This window comes from Psammomys obesus, unplaced genomic scaffold (genome assembly GCF_907164565.1).
Source record: "Psammomys obesus unplaced genomic scaffold, mPsaObe1.curated_primary_1811, whole genome shotgun sequence".
Taxonomy (NCBI): Eukaryota; Metazoa; Chordata; class Mammalia; order Rodentia; family Muridae; genus Psammomys; species Psammomys obesus.
The window spans coordinates 4,873,100-4,899,618 of NW_026585686.1; the positions used below are offsets into that span (position 1 = coordinate 4,873,100).

General features: G+C 39.4%; 1 protein-coding gene across 1 annotated transcript in view; it reads right to left on the reverse strand.

Moving 5' to 3' along the window:
• The window catches only part of Ccdc171 (coiled-coil domain containing 171), a 330,679-nt gene that overhangs the window by 237,662 nt on the left and 66,498 nt on the right, over positions 1-26,519 (reverse strand). The window contains exons 11-12 of the mRNA XM_055591708.1: positions 20,823-20,961; positions 10,589-10,691 (exon numbers count right to left, since the gene is read on the reverse strand). Coding sequence (XP_055447683.1) covers positions 10,589-10,691; positions 20,823-20,961 — 242 coding nt within the window. The remainder of the gene's footprint in view (positions 1-10,588; positions 10,692-20,822; positions 20,962-26,519) is intronic.

Consider the following 26,519-nt stretch of genomic DNA (forward strand, 5'->3'; position numbering starts at 1 on the left):
GGACAAGACAAGGCTGCCCACTCTCCCCATATCTCTTCAACATAGTGCTGGAAGTCCTTGCTAGAGCAATAAGACAGTTGAAGGAGATCAAGGGGATACAGATGGGAAAGGAAGAAGTCAAATTATCACTATTTGCAGATGATATGATAGGATACATGAGTGACCCCAAAAACTCTACCAGGGAACTCCTACAGCTGATAAACACCTTCAGCAAAGTGGCCGGATACAAAATTAACTCAAAAAAATCAGTAGCACTCCTGTATACAAAAGACAAAAGGGCTGAGAAAGAAATTAGAGAAACAACACCCTTCACAATAGCCATAAATGACATAAAGTACATTGGTGTAACCCTAACCAAGGAAGTCAAAGACTTGTATGAAAAAAATTTCAAGTCTCTGAAGAAAGAATTAGTAGAAGATATGAGAAGATGGAAAGATCTCCCATGCTCGTGGCTTGACAGGATTAACATCTTACCAAAAGCAATCTACATATTTAATGCAATTCCCATCAAAGTGCCAACACAATTCTTTACAGACCTGCAAAGAAAAATTCTCAACTTCATATGGAATAACAAGAAACCCAGAATTACTAAAACAATCCTCTACAATAAAAGATCTTCTGGAGGTATCTCCATCCCTGATCTCAAGCTGTACTATAGAGCAACAGTAAAAAAACTGCATGGTACTGGCATAGAAACATAATGGTGGATCAATGGAACTGATCAGAAGACCCAGAAATTAACCCACACACTTATGGACACCTGATCTTTGACAAAGATGCCAAAACCATACAATGGAAAAAAGATAGCATCTTCAACAAATGGTGCTGGTCCAACTGGATGTCTACATGTAGAAAAATGAAAATAGATCCATACTTATCACCCTGCACAAAACTGAAGTCCAAGTGGATCACAGAACTCAACATAAAACCAGAGACATTAAATCAGCTAGAAAAAAAAGTGGGGAATACCCTAGAACTCATTGGTACAGGAGAAAACTTCCTGAACAGAACACCAACAGCACAACTCTCTGTAGAGGAATATCGAATGGCAGAGAAGCACTTAAAGAAATGCTCAACCTCATTAGCCATTAGGGAAATGCAAATCAAAACAACCCTGAGATTTCACCTTACACCCATCAGAATGGCCAAGATGAAAAACTCAAGGGACAACACATGCTGGAGAGGTTGTGGAGAAAGGGGAACCCTTCTCCACTGCTGGTGGGAATGTAAACTTGTACAATCACTCTGGAAATCAATCTGGCGCTTTCTCAGACAACTAGGAATAGCGCTTCCTCAAGATCCAGCCATACCACTCCTAAGCATATATCCAAAAGAGGCTCAAATACACAAAAAGGACATTTGCTCAACATGTTTGTAGTAGCTTTATTTGTAATAGCCAGGAACTGGAAACAGCCCAGGTGCCCCTCAACTGAAGAATGGATGCAGAAATTGTGGTACATCTATACAATGGAGTATTACTCAGCAATGAAAAATACGGAAATCATGAAATTTGCAGGTAAATGGTGGGACCTGGAAAGGATCATCCTGAGTGAGTTGTCCTAGAAGCAAAAAGACACACATGGTATATACTCACTCATATAAACATACAACATAGGATAAACCCGCTAAAATCTGTACATCTAAACAAACTAAGCAAAAGTGAGGACCCTAACTAAAATCCTCAATCCCCATCCTGAAAGGCAAAGTGGATGGACATCAGAAGAAGAAGAAAACAGGAAACAACCTAGGAACCTGCTACAGAGGGCCTCTGAAAGCCAGAAGAAGAAAACAAGAAACAACCTAGGAACCTGCCACAGAGGGCCTCTGAAAGCCTCTGCCCTGCAGACTATCAAAGCAGATGCTGAGCCTGATGGCCAACTGTCGGGCAGAATGAATGGAATTTTATGTAAGAAGTGGGAAATAGCAAGAGCTGGAGAGGACAGGAACTCCACAAGGAGAGCAACAGAACAATAAAATCTGAACACAGGGAACTTCCCAGAGATTCATACTCCAAGCAAGGACTATTCATGGAGATAACCTAGAACCCCTGCACAGATGTAGCCCATGGCAGTTCAGTGTCCAAGTGGGTTACATAGTAATGGGAAGAGGGACTGCCTCTGACATAATCTGATTGGCCTGCTCTTTGATCACCTCCCCCTGAGGGAGGAGCAGCCTTACCAGGCCACAGAAGATGACAATGCAGCCACTTCTGATGAGAGCTGATAGACTAAGATCAGAAAGAAGGAGAGGAGGACCTCCCCTATCAGTAGACTTGGGGAGGGGCATGCATGCAGAAAGGAGAAGAAGGGTGGGATCGGGAGTGGAGGAGGAAGGGGCTTATGGGGGAATACAAAATTAATAAAGTGTAATTAATAAAAGTTAAATAAAAAATTTTGAAAAAAGAAAATAATATTTCTGATGAAACCACTATCTGTAAATTTACAAAACCTTATTCACTACAATGTGTTCCAAACAGCCTTTGAGGAGATGGTTGGTTTTCATAGAATTCTCTGTCCTTACTGTTGCCTTCACTCTGGAGTATCTGGTACACACACACACACACACACACACACACACACACACACACAAACATACACTAGTCAAATGGCATTTTGCAAACTCATGGTGTCAGACAGATGTCAGCATTTCCTGTATGAGGTTAATGTCCTCCAGGAAGTCATAAACTCTGGACCAGCAATGAGTGCATGGTGTTGTTTCTCTCAGTGTCAGGATCTATAGGTCTTCACTTTTACTCTTCCTGATGCAAAAGTGAAGGATCTGTTCCCTTCGCAGACTGTGGGCTTGGTTGCTTTAATTCTTAATTCTCATGAAAGAATGTCTACAGAATGAAATACAGCAATGGTTCCATTAATATTGCTGATCAGACTGCCACCTAGTCTCCATGAAGAACCAGATGACAGGAAAACAAAAACAGAGAAGGTGGTATTTATTATCACATGGAAATTAGTAGTAAGAAGGAGCATATCTAACATGCAGAAAATACAACAGAAAGCCTAATACTACATTCATGTGTTACAAATGTTAATGAAGCCAGGTTTGGTATCATATGCCTTTAATTCCATCTCATGTAATTAAATAGGTAAGGTAAGCAAATCTCTGGAAATGGAAGACAATCTGGTCTACATAAAGAGTTTCAGGCTACCCAGAACAGCATGGTGAGACTGAGGCTCAAAATTCAAACAAACAAAAAGTTAATAGATGGAGAAAGGAAATTATAATATACTGTAGATAGGAATAAAGTAAGAAAATATAGAGAAAATATTTGAATTGAATCCAAAAGTAGCACTGACCTCATGTGTTTCTCTGTTGCTGTGTAAACATTATGACTAAAAGCAACTTGTGGAGGAAAGTATTATTTCAGCTTACAACTTCCAGGTCACCGTCCTTCATGGAGGGAAGTCAGAACAGGAACCCAACCCAAGATCCTGGAGACAGAAACTGAAGTAAAGGCTACAGAGGATCACTGCTTATTGGCTTGCTCCCCATAGCTTGCTCAACTTGCTTTTGTACAATTCACCAACACAAGCATCCATTCGGGAGAAAGCCACCATCCTCACTTGATCTTTATCGACATCCTCTACTTCACAAACTCCAGGGTACAACGGTAAACAAAATATCCACTATCAAGGAGATAACAGGGAAGTTGACTGTAGAGAGAATCTCTTTTGTACTGTATGGAAGCTCCACCTGTCAAGAAAAAGCTAAAGGCCTGTTAGCTGAGGCAAGGAATAGGAAGTAGGGATTCCAGGAGAGGAAATGAACTCTGGGATAGAGTCAGGGGTGGGAGATTCACCCTGGATTCTGAGAAAGACGAACATATGAAATTGAGAAGTACCCAGCCATGTGGCACACAGAGAATAGAATAAACACGTAATTTAGGTTATGAGCTAGTCAGGAATGAAATAAAGCTTATGGTTAGGCATTTATTCATAAATAATGAAGTCTCAGAATCGTTATTTCAGGAACTAGGGAGCAGGCGCAAAAACCTGTAGTTACAGATAACCAAACCTTTCATTCTATTTCTGTTGCGCTCTATGTATGAGTGTGTGTGAGTGTATGTGAGTCTATGTGTTATCTGACTTATTTACTAATATATATATACACAATGTAGACTAAATATCTGGTTTCTAGTACTACTGTGTGTCTTCAACTTTTCTATACATTCATATGCATAAATATAAGGTTATTTTATTGGCAAATATTATTTTAAATACAGTTGTTTTTAAAAAAAATAATAAATAACCAGCCTAGCACTTGGGAGGCTAAGGCAGGTGGATCTCTGAGTTTGAGGCCAGCCTGGTCTACAGAGAGTTCAAAGACAGCCAGGGCTACACAGAGAAATGCTATCTCGAAAAAAAGAAAATCATGAATAACCACATGATTTTTTTATAAAACATAAATAAGCAATGACTAATGCTTAATATTTAGAATTTTTACTTAAGTAAATATTTTCTTTCTGAAGTACTATAAGCTCTATAATTTTTTTCTTTTTTATAATTTATTTATTTTTTATTAATTAGCAGTTTATTCACTTTGTATCCTAGCTGTAGCCCCCTCCCTCGTCCCCTCCCAAACACACCTTCCCTCCCTCTTCTTCTCCTATGCCTCTCCCCCAATCCAATGATAGGGGAGGTCCTCTTCCCCTTCCTTCTGATCCTAGTCTATCAGGTCTCATCAGGACTGGCTGCACTGTCTTCCTCTGTGATCTGGTGAGGCTGCACACCCTTCAGGGGGAGGCAATCAAAGAGCCAGCCCCTGAGTTCATGTCAGAGGCAGTCCCTGTTCCTCTTACTAGGGAACCTTCTTGGAACCTGAGCTGCCACAGGCTACATCTGTGCAGGGGTTCTAGGTTATCTCCATGCATCGTCTTTGGTTGGAATATCAGTCTCAGAAAAGACCCCTGGGGCCAGATTTTTTGCTTCTGTTGCTCTCCTTGTAGAGAGAGCTCCTGTCCCCTGTAGGTCTTTCTATCTCCCCTTTCTTTCATAATATTCCCTGCACTCTGCCCAAAGTTTGGCTATGAGTCTCAGCACGTACTTTGATACACTGCTGCGTAGAGCCTTTCAGAGGCCCTCTGTGGTAGGCTCCTGTCCTGTTCCCTGTTTTCTCCCTCTTCTAATGTCCATCCCATTTGCCTTTCTGAATGAAGATTGATCATCTTACCCAGGGTCCTCCATCTTAATTAGCTTCTTTAGGTGTACAGATTTTAGTATGATTATCCTATATTATATGTATATAATTTAAAAATTAAAAAACCAAAGTCAACAAAAATCAAAACGAAAGAAAAAAATTCACTCACTTTATTTCAATCTATGGAAAAAGTGACAAAAATGGAAGAACAAATTTTTATTTTAATAGTTTACAATGAGCAAGAACCAAGAGTCACTTCTGTGAAAGCCTATGAAGCTTAGGCACATCTGGCTGCACTGGTTACTCTTCTGTTGTCATAAAGCAACATAAGGAAGAAGGGATTTTTTTTCTAGCTTTCAGTAGAGGCTATCATAACTGAGGGAAATGGCAACAGTCTGGGAAAGCATGGCAGTCTGCCAGTATGGCAGTGTAAGCAGGAAGCTGGCTGACCACATTTTCATTCACAGCAGGAAACTGAGAACAGGAAGTGGAGCTATACTATTCAGCCTCAAAGCCGGCCCCCAGTGATGTACTTCCTCTATCAAAACTCACCACTACAGGTTACAGATTGCAAAAGAGAAAACATTAGCAAGCAGCATGAATGGAATCTAGAATGCTGATCCTTCTTGGGTCTCTGAAACCCAAGAATCTCTAGCTACAGCATTTCCAACAATGTTCACAAGAATAATAAAAGTTCTAAAATGACAATAGGTCTGGGAAATATTGCTATATGAAAGAAGTTGAGGAAAGAAAAAGTCCAGTTTGTTCTCTTGGTTTTTCTAAAAGCACTCCCTGAGACTACCCAATCAATTCTTAGATGACACTTATATGCCTAAAAGCATTCAACTCTGTGGCTTTTCTTTTTGTCTGTATGTAAATATATGTTGTATATCACACGCATGCAGTGCCAGTGGAGGCCACAGAGGGCATCAGATCCCCTGGAAGTGGAGCTCCAAACAGCTGTACACTGCCACGTGAGTGTTAGGAATGAGACCTGGAACCTCTGGAAGAGCAGCCAGGGCTCTCAACCACTGGGCCATGTCTCCAGTCTTCCTGTGGCTATTATTTCTGTGGGTTCTTTAGTCTCTCCAAGTGGAAGAAAATATTGTATTTCTAGAGTATTACAACTTATTTCCTCAAGGAAAGGAAAGCCTATAGGAAAGTCTACCAGAGTGAGGAGTCAAGACCGAACCACAAGGAAAATACATGAGCGAGCAGTCACATTCCGATGTCTGCCAGCTTCAGGGCAGAGCAAACACTGTATTAGAAGAAATTTTACGTTTGTGGCAGAAAACTACATGGGCTCAAAGCAGGAAACAACCTTCCCTAACCCTTTATCCCCACCAGGGGAAACAAATGGGATGTAAGCAGTATTACTTCAATATCAGTTAGCAGGTAGAAAAAAGAGTAGAAATAAATGCCCGCCTTGTCTAACAAAGTGAGCAACCATGGAGAAATGCCTATGCCACATAAGGGACTGTACATCCTGTCGACTCAGGATCAGTCTTCCTAGTGACTATTTACCGAGAGCTCCCAGAGACTACCATAATTTAGAAAACCTTCAAGACTACATTGATAACTCTAGAAAGTAAAATTTAAAACAGAGCCAGCCATGGTGCTGTACATCTTTAATCCCAGCACTCGAAGGCAGAGGCAGCCAGATCTCTGCATTCCAGGCCAACCTGGTCTAGATAGCAAGCTCCAGGCAATTCAGAGCTACATAATTAAGACCTTGCCTCAAAAGAAAAACACTAAAAAATTTAAATAGACTTCAACATTCTTTTAATTCATACTCATTACTTTTCTAGTGACTATTTTGTGCCACAGACTGCCCTATAACATTAGTGAATAAGAGACAACTTAGATGTAGTAAGAAACATGCTAAATAGTGTCAGAAACATGTGACGATAACAGGTGCTATGGTACACACACAAGAGTGCATCAGGAAATGGAGAGGGGTGGTGAGGCTGAACACATGAGAATATGCAGTGGGTAAGTGTCAAGGACACTTGAACATGGGCTTGAGAACAGTAGAAAAAAGCTATGTGGGTATACTCTACTAAAAGAAAAGTAATTGTTTTTTAAAGTCCTCCACCTAGAAAGAATGTTCATCATAAAGATGGCTAAGATAAGAGAATGCTTGGTGTGTTCACAGGCAAGGAGTTAGCCAGAGGACTTGAGCCAGGCAGGGGGTGAGCAGCAAGTGAGGCCGATGCGCAAGAAGCATAGAGGCCCATCACTGCTAGCACTTTGGCTTCTACAGAAAAGCAAAGCCTGGGCAGCTTAGAGCAAAGGAAATCCATGCTCTAACAAGCTTTTGTTGTTCTCCCCCAGCCTTATTGAAAAACAATTGACTCTGAGTTCAGGTTATACAATGATGTGTTGTATATTCACACTGTGAAGTGATTCTCACAATCAAGTCAATTTTATACATCCATCATTACATATAAGGACTATTTTGTGGCCAGGGGAGGGCACTGAAGACACTAGTTTCTTCACAACTTTCAAATATACAGAGGACCAGTTCTGCTGTTACGTACTTTAAGTGAAAGTTTAGCCTTTTCACTTTCAATTGTCACCCTGACAGCCAAGAAAGCAATCTGAAATGATGTGACCTTAGGAACTGATGTGTAACTACCACACTGATAAGAAAATAAAGGTAATCTGTGTACATAAACTCCTGAGCATTCCTGGACTAACTCAAACTTTACTTGTCTGCTACCTGAAGACAAAATTATGGGCTACACTCCACTTCAGAAAGTTTCGTAACATACACAAACCACAAAACTCAAATGCCAGGCAACTAGTGTCAATTCTGGCTTAAGATTAATTCATGAAAATAATTTTTAATCATTTCACCTTAATATTTCAATTTATTATTATTGTGCAGGGACACACACACACAGGCCACAGCACATGTGTTGAGATCACAGAACTGCTGAGAGTCTCCTCTTCCAGTGTGAATTTTGGGAATTGAACTGAGGTCTTCAGGCTTCTGCAGCTAGCACTGTTTACCTGCTGAGTCATTCCACAGGCCCAATCATTTCATTTGAAAGAGCAAGTTTTAAACAAATTATGTAACCTCACCTGTATATCTCAGCAACTATGGATTACTTTTCTTGAAATCCAGGGTAGCTGCAGAGCATATATTGAAGTTAAAAGTGTATACAGGGATAAAAGGAGGTAGAACTATTGCCTACTTATCCTAACTACAGAGAAACTCTGGGAGTTCATCCCAGGCTAACTGATTACAATTTGTTATGAGCTCTGCGAATGTGCCACCATCACAAGGTGAGAGTGTATGCTTTGATTTGAAACAGACTTTCACTCAAAAATCTATATACTATACATATAGACACAATTTTTAGGAATGTAACGTGTGTGTCCTCAAAAAGTATAGGATATTTTTAGTGGAACATCTTCACAGTAAAATAGTAAACAAGAAACTTACTTAATATTTGACAGCAATTGCTAAGAAGAGATCAATATCTAATAAGCAACTTCTTCATTTTAATGTTGGATATTTAATTTAAAAAAAAAACAAAGAAAGCTATGTAATTATTTAATAAAATTATAACTAAAGATATATGAAGAATAAAGCAGATTGAAGAAAATAAACAACAGCTATCCGACCTGAAACATGGTAAGTAGAAACAGAACCTAATGAGAAGCCAGAAGGCAAAGGATGGAAGTCAGCCTCATACAGCACAAGGAAAACCATGCACCAAAGGAGAACGAATCCACAAAGAAAGAGCAAATAATCATCACAAACTACTGAAACAGCAATTCCTCTATACCAATCCAAAAATCATTAATTGAGTACACAGTCCTCTTCTGGTAACATACGTCCTGTAACATATAGTGTTTACATATGTATAGAAACTAAAGTTTAAAAATATACATACTGGGGCCCGCAAGAAGACTCAGCAAGTAAACGCACCGGCCTCCAAGCCTGACGACCTGAGTTCTATCCCTGGACCCAAATGGTAGAAAGAGAATTGAAATCCCACAAGGTGTCCTCTGACTACCACTGACATGCTGTGGTATGTGCATACATGTTTACATGTGTGCACACACACTTTAATTCTTTTATTTATTTTATCTATATGAGTGTTGTCCTGTATGTATTAATTAGAAGTGGAGTTATAGACAGGTGTTAGTCACCATGTGGGTGCCGGCAAACGGGCCTAGGTCCTCTGGAAGGGCATCAAGGGCTCTTATTCTCGGAGTCACCTCTCCAGCCCCAATAATTTTTATGTTAAATCATTGCTAAAATATAACAATGAAAAGTTATATGTGAACTTGATGAAGTCACAACTAAAAACATGACCTATAAAAGCAGACTGAAAAAGAAACAGTGTATATTAAATGTCTAACAGTTTGCTGGCTGCCAGGTCTGCAGACTCTGAGCTTAAAGCACAGGCCTTCCATTTTCTCCAGGACAACAAACTTCCCTAAATTTCCATTTCCTAAAGAACTCCTTTCCCACCTGATGGTGGTGGCACATGCCTTTAGTCCCAGCAATCAGCAGCAGAGGCAGGTGGATCTCTGAGTTCGAGGCCAGCCTGGTCTACAGAGTGAGTTCCCAAACAGCAAGGGCTATACAGAGAAACCCCATCTCAAAAAAAAAGTAGAAGAACTCCTCTCCCAAACCACTTTCAATTGCCTTAAATAAATAAATATATATATATAATTTAATTGTATGTCCTTTTTTTTAAAGAATATAATCACATCATGGAATAACTAAATAAATTGAGGCAAAAGAAAACAGAAAAGTAAAAGTTTTAAGTTCAAACCACTGTAAGCATACATGATGAAAAAAAAAACACAAAAAATAAGAAAGTAGATATTGTAAACAGAGTTTATTAGCTAATCCCAGAAGTATTTCTACCCAATATTGTTAGCTCTTAATTATGCTGAAGTTATTAATATCAAACCAAAACTCCTTTAGCTGAGCTCTATTATCTCCAGAGCGTATATGTGTGAGAAAGAGAGCTGGCTCAGAAAGCAGCAGTGCAGCGCGGCACGGCTACAGCCTGTGTCCTACATAACCTTTGGAAAGCATGACCTTTAAGCCGCTGAAGGTTGCCTCAGAATTTGGCTCCATTTGATGGAAACATCTGTTCCCCTTGCAGGTATACTGTAAGGGTTCTTCTCTCAGTTGGATTCAGAACACAGCAAGTGAGCCCTTGTCTGTCCAGCCACACAGACTTCAACACTTGTAAATCAAGTTCTGAGAGGACAACAGCAGGTCCACACTCCGTCACCCTTTCCCAGCCAGCTAGGCCAACTAACTGCTGTGAGAACTGCTCTTATCATGTCATCAAATCAAAGCATGTTGAGATGAGAGACTGGAAGAGGCATCTGCAGAATTCCCAAACTGTAGTGACTTTGGAACATTGACAGATGCATCTGTCATTTTATACCTTCAACTAACCTGACGTCCACTGGGCTGACACGGTAAAGCTGTCCAAGATTGATTCCAATTCTTTCACGTTATTTTCACATGTCTCTACTAGGAAGGCCTGGTGCTTCTTAGCCTTTTAATTAAGAAAAAAGCATACATAATAAGGTTACAAACTACAGTAGCTGAAGATTTTATTATGAATTTATGTAGTATAATTAAGTCTCAACAAGATATTAATGGCCCAGTTTACATCCATTACTAGTATACTCTGTCTTATACTTTTTACTTGGCCAAATGTGCAACTGCACAAAGTCTTGGATATTGATTCACTGAGAACTTAGTGCCTCATACTTCCTAAGTATTTTGTATATAACAAACCTTCCTATCCTCAAAATAATGCTCTGACAAAAGATAAAAAGTGTATGACAATAAAAGTGAAACAGAATACTGGAAAGATGGCTTCATGGGGAAAGAGCTCTCTGCACAAGAGTGACGGCCTGGGTATAGATCCCTAGAAGATGGGTAGAGATAGGAAAATCCCAGGAACCCACCATCACATAGTCTAGCCAAAACCACAAGCTTCAGGTTCATTAAGACCTAGCCCGAAAGATACGACAGAGAATAAAGACTCTCACACAATGTTGACCTTTGACGTCCACCTGCATGAGCGTGGGTGAGTGTGCACACATATATGCATATACATATACACATACACCACACAGAGAAAATGAATAAATAATATTTTTAGACTGAGACAGAAAAAGCTAAATAATACTTTAAAAAAAAAAACCCTGCTTGGAGTCACATGTCAAGCGGTCAGATGAAAGTCAGGAGTGAATACAGTCAAGACCAATAGACCTGGTGCAAAAGTCAAGTGATGGCGTTAGTAGTGAAAGGGGAATAATGACTACAACCAAGAAAAGATCTACAAGATCTACAGTAAATAGGACACCTGAGCCTTAGGACAACACAGTGAGTTACATGGCACTGGCTGGACTCCTCCAACAAAGGGAAGAGTTACAATTAAGCCTAAGGATTCAAACTAAAAGAACTGGATGGATTTCAGCTCTTGATGGGAATAACAGAGGTAAAGGCCATTTAGACTGCTGTTGTCTGGCTTTCTTGTTTGTTTGCTTGTACCGGCTCATTGTTGGCAGGGAGAGTAAAAATTCATTCTTTGCTCAAGTTCTAGAAAGGAGACAGAAGTCAGCCCTAGCCCCAGCACAACACCTGGTAAGTAACAGGTTCTAAAAGAATTTGTGAAAATGAGCAGAGAGCGAGTAATGTAGAAACATGTCACAGGCAGCTGAACACACTACTGCAAAGCCAGGGATAAGTTTGGGAATCATTTACAGGCACTGTATAAAACTTGATTTAGCCTGTTTGATGGGAAGGGAAATGAGCCCAAACAGTCTTCAGGAACTCCAGCATCTCTAGCCAACTGAAAAGAACGAATGAAGAAAATGGAAAACTGGAAAGCATAATATCATGAAAAGACTGTTTCAAGGAGAGTTGTCAATTATGTTCAATGCCACAGAAAGGCCAAGCAAAATGAAGATTAAGAAGTATCCACTTGGCATGGAGGTCATTACCCACTTTAAGAAAATGTATTTTGCTACAGTACAGCTATAACCCAGACTGAAATATCAGGGGTAGGCCTGATTTTTTTTTCCTAATCAAGTATAAAATTAATAAATGGAAACAGAAACTGAAGAAAGCCCTTTTGTGGTAAGAAGGGAAGGAGAGAGAGAAGAAAGAGTTGAAAAGGAGACTAGGTCAAAGAAGAGTTGTTTTTTTTAATGTGAGAAGACATAAGCTTGTTTAAAAGCTGGTGAGAGCACTACTGGTGAAAGGCTCCTTACACAGAAAACAAACAGGGTAAACACAACACAACATAACTACAGCCATTCAACACAGAAGCCCTCTCACCCACAAGGGAACTGTTCCACGTTCCAGAGGATGCCTGAAAACATAGACAACACTAACCCAAATGTACACTATATTTTTCGATATACATATACCTATGCTATGGGTTATTTATAAATTAGGCATCATACTAGGTTAATAGTAAAACTAAAATAGAGCAATTATAATAATAGGTACTACTCTAAAAATCATATTAATATGTCCACTTTCTTTCAAAACATCTTATTCCGCCTTCATTTTTTACTTAAAGGATGGCAGTTTGAAGCTTTTTTTTTCTTTCGGAGTTGTCAGCATTGCTACTTTTTTTCATTTTCATTTTTTATTTTTTTACAAGTAATTCATTATATATCCAACTGAAGCCCCCTCCCTCAATTCTTCCCTGTCCCACCCTCCCTCCCTCTTCATTATCCCCTTCCCCTAGTCCATTAAAAGGGGACTTCTCCTCTGCCATCCACCCATAGCTTATCAAGTCTCATCAGCACTGCCTGGATCCTCTTCCTCTGTGGTTCACCAGGGGCAAGTGATCAAAAAGCAGGCAATAAATGTAAAAAATAAAATAAAATAAATATAAATAATAAAATATTAAGACCTCCCTTTCTTAGAAAACGTAAACTCATATAGGGCCACTGTGATGTCTGTCATATGACTGAGGAAGAAAAATATCAATATTAAATACATAAATAAATTCTACAAATATATAAAATATAATTGTTAGATTATAGCGGAAATTGAATAACTGCAGCAGATTTAGTCTGAAGATTTACACAATGGAATACTACTCTGCATTTAAAACAAGGACAGAATAAAATTTGCAGGCAAATGGATGGAACTGGAAGAGATCATTCTACGTGAGGTAAGCCAGACCCAGAAAGACAAACATGATATGTATTCACCTACAAGTGGATAATAGCCATAAAGTACAGGACAACCACACTACAATCCACAGACCCTAAGAAAATAAGTAACAAGGAAGGCCAAGAGAGGATGCTTAAATCTCAACATTGTGTAAATGTACCACATTTTCTTTGTCCATTTTTTGGCGGAGGGACATCTAGGTTGTTTGTAGTTTCTTTATTAAAATAAAAGTTTATTAAAAATAAAGATGCTGTGAACATAACTGAGCAAGTGTCCTTGTTGCATGATGGAGGTACTTCCGGGTATATACCTAGGAGTGGCATAGCTAGTTTTTTGTTGTTGTTTTTTTTTTTTTAATCTTCAGGCCAAATCTCCTGCAGTTATTATTCAAAACTTACAGAATCTACTAACCTGAGCCCATAGGTGATGAACCATCAACCAAATGCATGGGACAGATGTAGACCTCCTACACATATGTAACAGATGTGCAGCTTAGTTCTCATGTGGATCCCCTAACAACTGGAGGTCTATCTCTGACTTGGTTGCCTGCCTTTGGATTCCTTTCTCCTAACTGGGATGCCTTGCCTAATCTCAATAAGAGAAGATGTGCCTAGTTCCACCTCAACTTGATATGCCAAGGCAGGGTGATATTCTCAGGAGGTCTCCCTTCTCTGAATAGAAAGGGAAGGGAAGTGGGGAAAGGAGAGGGAGAGGAAGCTGCGGTAGGGATATAAAGTTAATTAATTAATTAATTAATTAATTAATTAATTAATTAATGGAATGAAACAAAAAAGTAATATTTCCATGAGCTAAACCACCGTTCATGGTATTAATACTATTTTTCCTTTGTCAACAATAGCAATCAATAATTTTTATCAAATTTTTAGGATAAAATATTCATTAATCCATTAGTTTTGAACATGTCCAACAAAATAAAAAAATGCTTTGGACAAAATCCAATAGAACATTTGAAGCAAAAATATTATCAAAGAACATTAACTTTACCAAAGGAAAACAATCAAAAGGCACTTCCCGAATTCTATGTAATGAGAGCCATCATTGTTATCAGCAGTAAGTTAAGTCCCCAAAGCATAGAAAATGTTCACATAACTTTTCAATCATAAGTTCTTCAGAGAATAAAACACACTTTTCAGCAAAACCTCATGAGAACTAGAATCCCCTTTCCAATATATGGTCTCTCCTAGAGCTCTAACTAAATATTACTGAGTAGCAGGAAAGCAAATCTCAAGAAATGATGGACTTAAGGAAATTTCATTGAAGAAAGTACCAGGCAAGTCATAATAATAGCAATTTGAAAGTGAAAGCTCGCCTGTTTTAGAAAAAGAGAGTATCAAAACTCAGCTTTATCTTCCAGACCTGCTGCAGCTACTGAGCTTTGGGCTGCTTTTAATAAGCGAAATTGCTAAGCAGCTTATGCTAGAAATACAGTTTAGCTGATATTCCACTCACAGATTTTGAAATCAAAAGCTACATTTTTTAATTTAAAATGTTAATTTTTTTTCAGTATGCATCTGCCCCTCGCAGATGCCCACATGAGTCCAGGAGAGGATGTAGGAGCTATTGGAGCTGGAGTTGCAGGAGTTGTGGGCCGCCCAATGGGGGGAACTAATTCCTCGCCTCAGAAAGAGCAGCAGACTAATAGCCTGCCATCTCTCCATCCCCTAAAGCAATATATTTTAATTAAATTTTTATTTTTTATATTAATTACAGTTTATTCACTTTGTATCCCAACTGTAGCCCCCCCTCATTGCCTCCCAATCCCACCCTCCCTCCCTCATCTCCTCCCATTCCCCAAGCAATATATTTTAAAGGAAAATTCTTTTAAGATTCATATCTTATGTTCACGTGAACATAAAACTAATTTTTTTCACTATATAGTTGTCCTGTGTCTAAACTGAATTCTGGGACATTAAAAATCAACAAATGCCATTAATTTATTAACCAGACAATGAATGAGAATTTCAGTGTAATTAAATTCACCTGTGTTTTAAATGCTCAAAAAAAAAAAAAAGGGGGGGGGGTAGGTATGGAATGCACACCTTTGATCCCAGCACTAATGAGACAGGCAGATTACTGTGAGTTTGAGGCCAGCCTGGTCTACAGAGTGACTCCAGAACTGTGAGTTTGAGGCCAGACAGAACTACACAGTGAAGCCCTGACAAATAAACAAACAAACAAACAAACAAACAAACCCTTTGGCATTTACCCAATTTAGACTTTCCTAAAAATGCGCTCTATATTTATATTCCATGTCTTGACACAGAGGAGCAATTGTTTTGTAGGCGGTTTACCAACACTTTGGATACCCTGGGCTAAGTTATCTCTAAATTCTCTTTCAGCTCTAAGAATTAGTCTATGCTGTGCTGGGTTAACGGTGTTTCGTTTCGTTTTGTTTTGTTTTGTTTTTGTTTTTGTCTCAAGACTTCCAGAAGCCTTTGCATTTTATGAATAGCACCAAAAAGTTTTCTAGCTTCACCAGAAAACTAATGAGGAAAGTGGCTTTAATTTTTCTCTTCCAATGCAGCAGAGAAAATAAAGACCAAGACTTGAATAATGGTCCTTAAGAGGACCTGCCCTAGAAACATGCTATTAGCATGAAAAAAGAACTAGCGGTAAATGGTTTATGTTGCCTATTTTAACCCTATAAAATGTCAAAATACCTAAAATTAAATTTCAGAAAGATTACAGAGGGCCATAAAAACAATTTTGTTCCCAAAATAAACAAGCCAAAAGTTTCCTCATGAGTCAAATATTCTTCATAATAAAATTATTAATTTAAAGCATCAGCCAGAGTTTTGAGATATAACACTACAAAATACAAAATCTCTATTTTGTGACTTTAAACTTTTAATCTGATATTTCTGTTTTCTTCTCCTATTCTTGGGGGTGTGCATGTGTGTGTGCAAATTCGTGTAGGTGTGGTCATCTATACACAAGGAGGCCTGAGGTTGATGTCAGGCATCATCCTTGGCTGCCCTTCCAATATGGTTAGTGTTACCTACTGCCTAGCCTTCTCCTGTTAAGAAGAAAATCAATAAAGGAGTATATTAAAAATATTTAGATAACTAATGTAAAGTTTATATTCATATATTTTACCATAATAAGAAACAGAGAAAACAAAAACATAGGTTCCCTACATGGATGGATAATTCCAATCCCAGAAGCCATGAGTGATGACATGAAAAGCCCAGTGGCTGGTATGGGATACCTCCCTGCTAGTTGTTGGTCAGGAAGGCCTGAGGCCCCAAAAACAGTACATGCTATTGCAATTGCTCTTCATTGCCCACACAACTAGGTGGGAATGCCCTGATGCTGAAGACACCATGCTCACTTGGTTTCAGGACACAGAAAAATCAATATGGAACCAAATAGGAAGCTCCCTCCCTGCTGGCTGTTGCACATAGTGCCGGAAGGTACAACACAAGCCATAGGGGGAGAACACAGTTTTACCCAGCTGGAAATCTTGAGTGCTACAATATCAGCCTGCCAGGCAAGATGTGCTCACTGGTACAACAGTGGCTTGACTTAGGGGGGTGTGCTAGTTTCATCTCTGTTGCTGTGATTAAAACACTGACAAAAAGCAAAGCAGAAGAGGAAAGGGCTTATTTCAGATTTCAGGTTACTGTACAGCACTGAGGAAAGTTGAGACAGGAACTGGAACAGAAACCATGGAGGAAGGCTGCTTGCTGGCCAGCTTGCTCATCCCTCAGTAGATTTCTCAGAGTCCAGGGACACCTCCCCAGGAAACAGTGTCACCCACAGTGATCTGGATCTTCCTGCAACAATTCCTGAATATGCACAACAATGGCTGGAGACAGGCCCACAGGCCAGTCTAAGCTGGGCATCTCCTCTGCTATACTCCCTTCTCAAGTGCAACTAGGTTGTATCATGTTGACAGTTAAAACTAACTGGGATAAGAAGTAACCAACTGTCTTCAGACTGGATTTGAGGGTCAATCCAGAGGAGAGACTTCATGTCTGCTTCCATAAGCCTGGTCAAAAATTTATATCTGAGGAGGTCATAGGTCCTGACAGAAACTTACTGCTGTCATTTTATTTAAACTGATAGGGTATCAAACCACCTTCTAAATACTTGTGTACTGTTCTTGTCTGTGATTAGTGTCTCTTTTTTGCAGTGGAAACAAAGCCTGGTCAAAATGCTAAGAATAAATGTTCAGCCCTGGCGTATATATACCTCACCCACTCTACGACTCAGAGTATACTGTAGAAGAGGGGGCAGAAAGAAAATAAGCTCTGGATGATAGACAGGGAAGCTATGAAATGCTATCCATTGGCATGACATGGCACGGCAACCATGAACTCACAGGAAGGGCACTTGCCTGCACCTGGACTGCTAAAATTTGACCAGGCCTGTCAACAGTCAGTCACAGATGGAGCAGGGGCTCCTGGAACCCTATTCCTCCATGGGAAAGTTCTGGCTACTTAGAAATGCTAGAAGAGTGAGAGAGTAACTGTCTTTCAGTTGTGTAGCTACTGCTGAGCCCACTGTTCCAAAGGATAGTTCCAACCTCACTCATGTGGACAGCCCTGGTTAAACTGAGTAAGTCACAAAAACTATACAAAAAATATGCGAAGGGCCTTGTAGGGAGAGAGGGGTTGATGGTGATGGGGTTATATGGAAGGGTAGGAGGTGGGAGTCATCGATACGCATTATATATGTCTATATGTGTGTGTGTTAAACTGTGAAAATGAACTGTATTAATAAAAACAAATAGTAATATAAAATCAATTAGTTTTCAGCTTCCTGTCTTTTTATTATCAAAATATCAATGACAGAAGAATAAGAAAATCAAAAGAAAATGACAATAAAACTTAGAAAGCACAATAATTAATAACTGTAGAAATAAAAAATATACTTACTAGCAATGCTATTTTCATTCAATAATTTTTCAGTAAATAATACTTAAATTTCCTAGTACAGTCAGGTAAGGAAATACAGAACAATAATTTTAAACAGGGTCAGCATAATGGCTCAGTGGGTAAAAACAGCTGCTCCTGCAGCTGAATGCTCTGAGTTCCATTCCCCAGAATCCACAGTAGGAGAGACTTCCAAAAGCTGTCCTCTGACCTTCCCACACTCATTTGTACATCACACTCACATGACAAGAATAAAAAGGAAACTTTAAAAGAAGTACAGCGCACAAAAAGGTTCAGAGCTAGAGACATGAACTCAGTAATACTGCACTTGCTTAACATGCAAGGGGCCAAGGTTTCAAGCCTCAGGTCTGTAGAAACAAACAACAAAAATTAAGGTTGAAAGAAAAGGTAATAGGGAAAGAGAAAAAAGCAAAAAGATGAAAAAAGAGAAACATGTAAGAAAAGAACAAAATGATAAATGTGTATAAAAATGCCAAAGTGAAATTATGATGTTTAATCTCACTGTCATCTTGATAAGATGAACCACTGGGCATGACTATGAGAGATAAGGGTCAACAGGAGTGGGAAGACCCGCCCACTGTGATGGGAATCTGCTCAGCCCAGGCAGCCAACACTCTGCTTCATGGCTGCAGATGAAATGTGACCAGTTCCCTCAAGTCCCACAGCCATGATTCCCTCATCAGCAAGGACTTTAGCCTTCTAGTGTGAGTCAAAATAAACATTTTCTCCCTAAAGTCACACTTGTTAAATATTTAATTATAGCAATAGAAAAAATAACACAGACAGAAACCTCACTGTGTACTAACTTTAAAATAACACACAAAGAATTTGAGCGGTGGAAGAATAGAAAACATTCATGTGAACCACATAAACTGTACATCACTTAGGTTGCAACCTCATAATTTTTTTTAACATCTCCTTAGTTCTTCAACTGCTTTTAGTGACCTATCATGCTTTTGAGAAACTATGAGTCTACAATTTTCAGCACCCTTACCAAAACAACAGAGTTTAATAGGAAAAATGCCAAGCAAACGAGGTTTCTGATGTGTTGCAACTTGCCTCAGACTATCCATCAGCATGTAACTGTCAAATTAAAAAATCTTTTGCAACCAAGAACATTTTCTAATCACAAAACACCCATTAATCTGTGGTGAATTAAGTAAGTCTTGCTTTTTAGACTACTTATTAGACTACTTGGTTCTTCTCAGAACCAAGAGAAACTGTGCAACTTACATCAGTGATAATGTCTGAACTCTACACTCTTACATTCTGGCCCACTTTCCAAACTACTGAGAACAAGGTTTAGTAAACCAGCAGACCAAACTCAGCAATCAACTCAACCACCCTAGGGTATTTTTCTCCACTGATGAAGAGTCCTAGATTACATGGCATGTGGCTGCTCAGTGGCTAAGAGCACTGGATGCTCTTCCAGAGGGCCCTGGTTTGATCCCCAGCTACTGAAGTAGTGGCTCAAATCATTTGCAACTCCAGTTCTACGGCATCTGATGCCTTCTTCTGGTTGCTGAAGGTACTGCATGAATGTGATACACACATGGCAAGAAGCCTGACATAGTCTAATGCAACAGGGTGACGATGGTACTTTTCAAATACAGGACAGTTCACAAGAACATATCAGTATTTTAGAAATAAATTGTATAATAACTAGTTTACTCAAAATGATCAATTTGATTAGATGTTTATGTAATGTAATATAAATATACAAAATGATTAGAAAATGAAGTCACTAAAATTATCAGATCTATTGATTACAAATGTGGACTATATGTTGCTACACAAGGAGAGCAACAGAACCAAACCAGGGTCTTTTCTAAAACTGGTACTCCAACCAAGGACCATTCATGGAGATATCCTAGAACCCCTGCTCAGATGTAGTCCATGGCAGCTCATTATCCAAGTGGGTTCCCTAGTAAGAAGAAAAGGGACTGTCTCTGACATGAAGAGACAGTGGCCTGCTCTTTGATCACCTCCCCCTGATGGGAGAGCACCTTGCCAGGCCACAGAGGAAGACAATGCAGCCAGTCCTGATGAGACCTGATAGGCTAGGGGTCAGATGGAAGGAGGGGAGGACCTCCTTTATTAGTGGACTGGGGAGGGGCATGGGAGAAGATGAAGGAAGGAGGGCGGGATTGGAAGGGGTTGAGGGAGGGGCTACAGCTGGGATACAAAGTGAATAAATTGTAATAAATTTAAAAAGTAATTTTAAAAAACAAGTGTGGATTTCCTCTAGGTAAAATCACTCAATGCACTTCAAGTAAAAAAAAAAAAAAAAAAAAAAAAAAAAACCCTGAATACATTTTAAAATATTCAATAATTCAGAATTGTTATTAATTCAGCTGGTTTTTCCCAACTGTTCCAAGTTAGGGAGTTTTTTTATTATGCATGTATTCGATGTAATCAGTACTTCCAGTTTGAAATTTTTAACAATGTCACTAAAACTACTTTCACACTATCATCTCATGATACATGGCAGGGGAATAAACTTGCTACACATCAAGTATGGCCCAATAAAGTCATTGCCATAGGGTTTTTATCTTTATCCTTACCATTACAAGTTCCTCCTGTAGCTCACTGCAACTTTTTTCATTATATTGGAGTCTCTTTGAAAGATCTATAATTACTTTCTTCTGTTCTTCGATCTCTTCATTTAGTTTCTTGTTTTTGGAGAAATATTCTCTTTCTAATCTGGAAAGTTAAAACGTCAGAGCAGGTTTTTCAAACATCCTTCTCTTTCGCACAGTAGGTGATGGTCTATGTATCATGTTTATGTGCCAAGAGGTTTTTAATGCCCACTTTTCCTCTCTTCAAATTAACAGGTTTACGCACTCTCTAAAGTCTACTTCTTTGACAGTAGGTGTTTAAACTGTGTCCAAGGTAATAGGCAAAAGCAACTGCGATATTATTTTTGATAAACAAAATCCACTCATCTTAATTCAGTCAGCTCAGAAACTGCCTCAAGACTGTGTGTGTGTGTGTGTGTGTGTGTGTGTTGCATGCTTGTAGGTATGCAACTGCACACACCTATGACCTCAAAAAGACAAGCACAGGATATCCAGTGTCCTCCTAGACACAGTCTCTCACTGAGCCAGAAGCTCATGATATTTGGCTGGCTGGCCACCCCTGATTTCTTGCATGGGTGACAGAGATTCAAACTCTGCTTCTCCTATTTACATAGCATGTGCTCTTACTGATTGAGCCATCTTCTGAGCCCCCAAGAAAATTATCTTAAAATTTACTGATAAGGTTCTTAACATACAACAGAAATGAAGCAAATGTTTTTATTCCTGCAAACTGAACTGATCTGGTGTGCAGAAATTTCAAAAAGGAGAAAGATAAAAATGTAGGTCATTTACTTTGAGGACATGCTTAGTACTCTCATTGGCGGCACGGACCTGGGAGAAAGGACAAAAGTCTCATGCAATAGCCAACTTTATTCAGAGCAACAGTCAACTTATTCTCTGGGGGTTAAGAATTACCTGAGTAAAGTATACAATCATAAGGACAAGCTGCACATGGCAAAAACATGTTTTTCCATAGAGCCATAGAAATAATAAGAGCTGAAGTAAACTCACTCCTATCCATTACATCTGGGAGGAGCACAAAAACACATTCCAAGAACAATTCTGTTTTGAAGAAACTAAGGTCACAAAGATTCTTGTCTTCTCGCAGGTACTCAGAATTCTCACACGACTCATTCTTAGACTGTGTTCCAACAAGGACACACAAATTTCTTTATAGAAAAAACAAATCTGCTTTACTATTTTAAATGTTTAGGTACATATTAAACTAGGTGTATATTGATTTGGTTTTGTTTGGTTTTTTAGAAAGAGTCTCGCCATGTAGTCCATTTTGGTCTGAAATTCTTTTTGTAATCTGACTTTTTGTATGCTGACTTAAACTCACAGTGCTCCTCCTCTTTAGCTTCCTAAACGCTGAGACTATGGGGGAGAACCACCTCACACAGCTATGTATATGCTTGTGTGCTGCACTTTAAAAATTTTCATGCATATGAATAATATCAAATCAACTATGTCACTATTCTTAGCCTGAGATCTTCCTAATAATAACAGTAGACCCGTCTATTCTGTATGAAGCTGCAGCATAGGTAATTAGGGGGATTCTATGACAAAATCAGCACTGCACTCAGGCTAAACGGAAAAAAACCCTAGTTTTTCAATGACACTTGCCCAATCTCCAAATAGATATTTTTCCTTCAGGGTGCAATATGAACAAGTGTTGCATATTGTCTTTTGAAACAAAGATATTTCTAAATCTAATAAATGTGTATAGAAGACTACACTTATAACACTTAAATCTCTTGGAAAGTAGAACAGAACAATAAACATGGATCAAAGTAAAGAAAAAATATGTGGAGCAGTGAGGGCTGCCCTGTCCCCCCCCACACCACTTCCAAGGCCCCAGCTCTGCTTGAAATCCCAGAGATCGGCAGCCAGCAGGGACTACCAGAGGCAGTCAGCCATCAGAGAGCAACAGAGGCCTGCAGCCATCAGGAACAACCAGCTCAAAAGGCAATCCCAGAGGCCTACTGCCATCAGGGGCCACCAGGCCAGCCAACACCAGGGACAACCATTTGGGTAAAGGCCAGCGTAAAAACACACTCAACAAAATTGAGGGCAATATGGCACAATAAGAACCCAGATTCCTCCTACTACTACAAGCCCTAGATATCCTAACACACCTCAACAGCAAAAAAGACATTGAATGTGATTTTATGAAGATTCTAGAGGCCTTTAAAGAGAAAATTAATAAATCTTTCAAAGAAATTAAAATAATACAATCAAACCGGTACAGGAAATTAATAAATCCCTTAAATAAATATGGAAAAATAAAAGCAAATAGGAGAAGTAAATTAATAAAACTGTTCAAGACCTGAAAATGGAAATAGAAGCAATAAAGAAAACACAACTGAAGAAATCATGGAGATCAAAAACCTAGGAAAGAGAACAGCAACTACAGACACAAGCATCACAAACAGAATGCAAGAGATGGAAGACAGAATCTCAGGCACAGAGGATAAGATAAAAGACATTGATACATCGGTCAAAGAAAACGCTAAATCTAAAAACTTTCTAACACAAAACATCTAGGAAATTTGGGACACTATGAAAAGACCAAACCTAAGAATAATAGGAATAAAAGAAGGAAAAAATTCCTAGCTCAAAGGCCCAGAAAATATCAACAAAATCATAGAAGGAAATTTCTCTAACCTAAGGAAAGAGATGCCTATAAACATAAGCCTATAGAACTCCAAACAGATTGAACCAAAAAAGAAAATTCTCCCACCATATAATCAAACCACTAATATTATCCATAAAATATAGGATGAACATACTAAAATCCACAGTCCTAAAGAAGCTAAACAACAAGAACCAAGGGAAGATGCTTAATCCTCATTCAGAAGGGCAAACAGGATAGACATCAGATGTAGGAGAAGACAAGGAACAGGACAGGAGCCTTCCACAGAGGACCCCTGAAAGATTCTACCCACCATGGTATGGAAGAGATACTAAGACTCATAGCTAAACTTTGGGCAGAGTGCCAGAATCTTCATGGAAGAAGAGGGAGCTAGAAAGACCTGGAAGGGACAAGAACTCCACAAGGAAAACAACAGAGCCAAAATACCTGGGCCCAGGTATCCTGCATGACTGATACTCCAACCAAGGACCATGAATGGAGAGGACCTAGAAACCCTGTTCAAAGGAGGCCCATAGGCTGCTCAGTTTCCAAGTGAGTTCCCTAGTAAGGGGAGCAGGGGCTGTCTCTGACATGAACTCAGTGGCCAGATCTTTCACCACCTCCCTGTGGGGGGTGCAGCCTTGCCAGGCCATAGAGGAAGATGATGCATCCAGCCTTCATGAGACCTGATAGGCTAGGGTCAGATAGAAGGGCAGGAGGTCCTCCCCTATTAGGGGATCATAGGGGGAGAAGAAGGAGGGTAGCTGGGACTTGGAGGAGACGAGGGAAGAGGCTGTAGAAGGGATACAAAATGAATTAATTTTAATTAATTAATTAATTAATTAAACCACTAAATGTACAGAACAAAGAAAAATAGTAAAAGCTGCAAGGGATTATGGCCAAATAACATATAAAAGCAGACCTATGAGAGTAACACCAGACTTCACAACAGAGACTTTAAAAGCCAAAAGGGCCTGGGCAGATATCATGCAGACCCTAAGAGACCACTCAGACTACTATATCCAGCAAAATTTTCAATCACTATCAATGGAGAAAACAGATATTCCATGACAAAGCCAAATTTAAACAATATCTTTCCACTAACCCAGCCCTACTGAGGATACTAGAACAAAAACTCCAACTCAAGGAGGGTTACTATACCAAAAAAAAAAAAAACAAAAAAAAAAAAAAAACAGAAAATAAAATGTTTATTCCTCTGGCCTACATTAGTCAGGCCAACAAGAGCTCCTTCTCAAAGGGATTCAGCTTTTTGACTAGAAAGTATTAAGAAACTTGCTTGTCAGGACTGGCTGCATTGTCCTCCTCTGTGGTCTGGCAAGGCTGCCCCCCCCTTCAGGGGGAGGTGATCAAAGAGCCAGCCACTGAGTTCATATCAGAGACAGTCCCTGTTCTTCTTACTAGGGAACCCACCTGGATAATGAGCTGCCATGGGCTACATGTGAGCAGGGGTTCTAGCTTATATCCATGAATGGTTGGTCCTGATGAGACCTGATAGACTAGGGTCAGATGAAAGGGGAAGAGGACCTCCCCTATCAGTGGACTTGGAGAGGGGAATGGGAGGAGATGAGGGAGGGGGGGTCAGAAGGGAATGAAGGAGGGGGCTACAGCTGGAATACAAAGTGAATAAACTGTAATTAATATAAAAAATAAAAATTTAATTGAAAAAAAAGAAACTTGCTTGTGTTAAAAAGCCACTCTTTCTTTCTTAGCAAGGGTTTCCTAAAAAAAAGAACTGTCCCTCTGGAGTTTGTATCAGTTTTTTGGTTTTTGTTTTGTTTTTGTTTTATTTTTTTGTAGTGGACAGAAGGCCTTGCTGCTAGAGGTGGGGAGCTGTCTAATCAGTAAGCTGTGAGCTCCTGCCTTTAAAACTGTGGTTATTTTCTTTTTTTTTTTTTCTGAAGATGATAGATGCTTTTTTTTAATTTTTTATTAATTACACTTTATTCATTTTGTATCCCCCCATAAGCCCCTCCCTCCTCCCCTCCCGATCCCACCCTCCCTCCCCTTTCTGCATGCATGCCACTCCCCAAGTCCACTGATAGGGGAGGTTCTCCTCTTCTTTCTGACCTTAGTCTATCAGTTCTCATCAAAAGTGGCTGCACTGTCCTCTACTGTGGCCTGATAAGGCTGCTCCCCCCTCAGGGGGAAGTGATCAACGAGCAGGCCAATCAGATTATGTCAGAGGCAGTCCCTCTTCCCATTGCTATGTAACCCACTTAAACACTGAACTGCCATGGGCTACACCTGTGCAGGGGTTCCAGGTCAAATTAAGAAACTGTTCTGTAGTTTTACATTCTACATAAGTTCAGCCCCATGTTGGGTGCCAAAATGTTAAAGTTATTTTTACAAAACTGTGTTTGTTTCTCTTAGTTTCTCTCTTAACCCAGCTATCACACAAATAATTGAGACTCTTATATTTGTTTAATAATAAGCTTCACAACACAATAACTGAGAAGATATTACTCTATTCTTAACCCTCTAAGCTAATTTGGTTTCCTCCGATCATACATCTCAGAAATACTTGCACTTTGTAGCTTTCCTGATCCAGTTCCTCTCTCATGATGTTTCCTAAATCTCTCAAGTAACTGAATCTCCCGATTTCTTCTTCTAATTTCTCCTCCCCTGGCTAGCATGAAGTCTAGCCCTAGTCTCTCCCCTGCTCAGCAACTGGCTATAAGCAGCTTTATTGGTATATGAGGGGACAATCAGAGAGCAGTGTTTATACGAACATTGAAACAAGAGATTCTAAGAACAAGGATTGCAACCAGATATGAGGGATACAGAAATCATTGTTTGAATTACACAATAACTTTATGCTACATAAAAATGGAGCATAAATTGTGGGAATGGCCAGCCAATGACTGGTCCAATTAAGATCCTTGCCATGAGTGGTACCCTACCCATGACACTGCCTAGAAGACCAAAAACCAAAGGCTAGATAGCCCAGAGACCTAAGGTAGAACCAATACAACTGACGAAGAAGAAGAAGAAGAAGAAGAAGAAGAAGAAGAAGAAGAAGAAGAAGA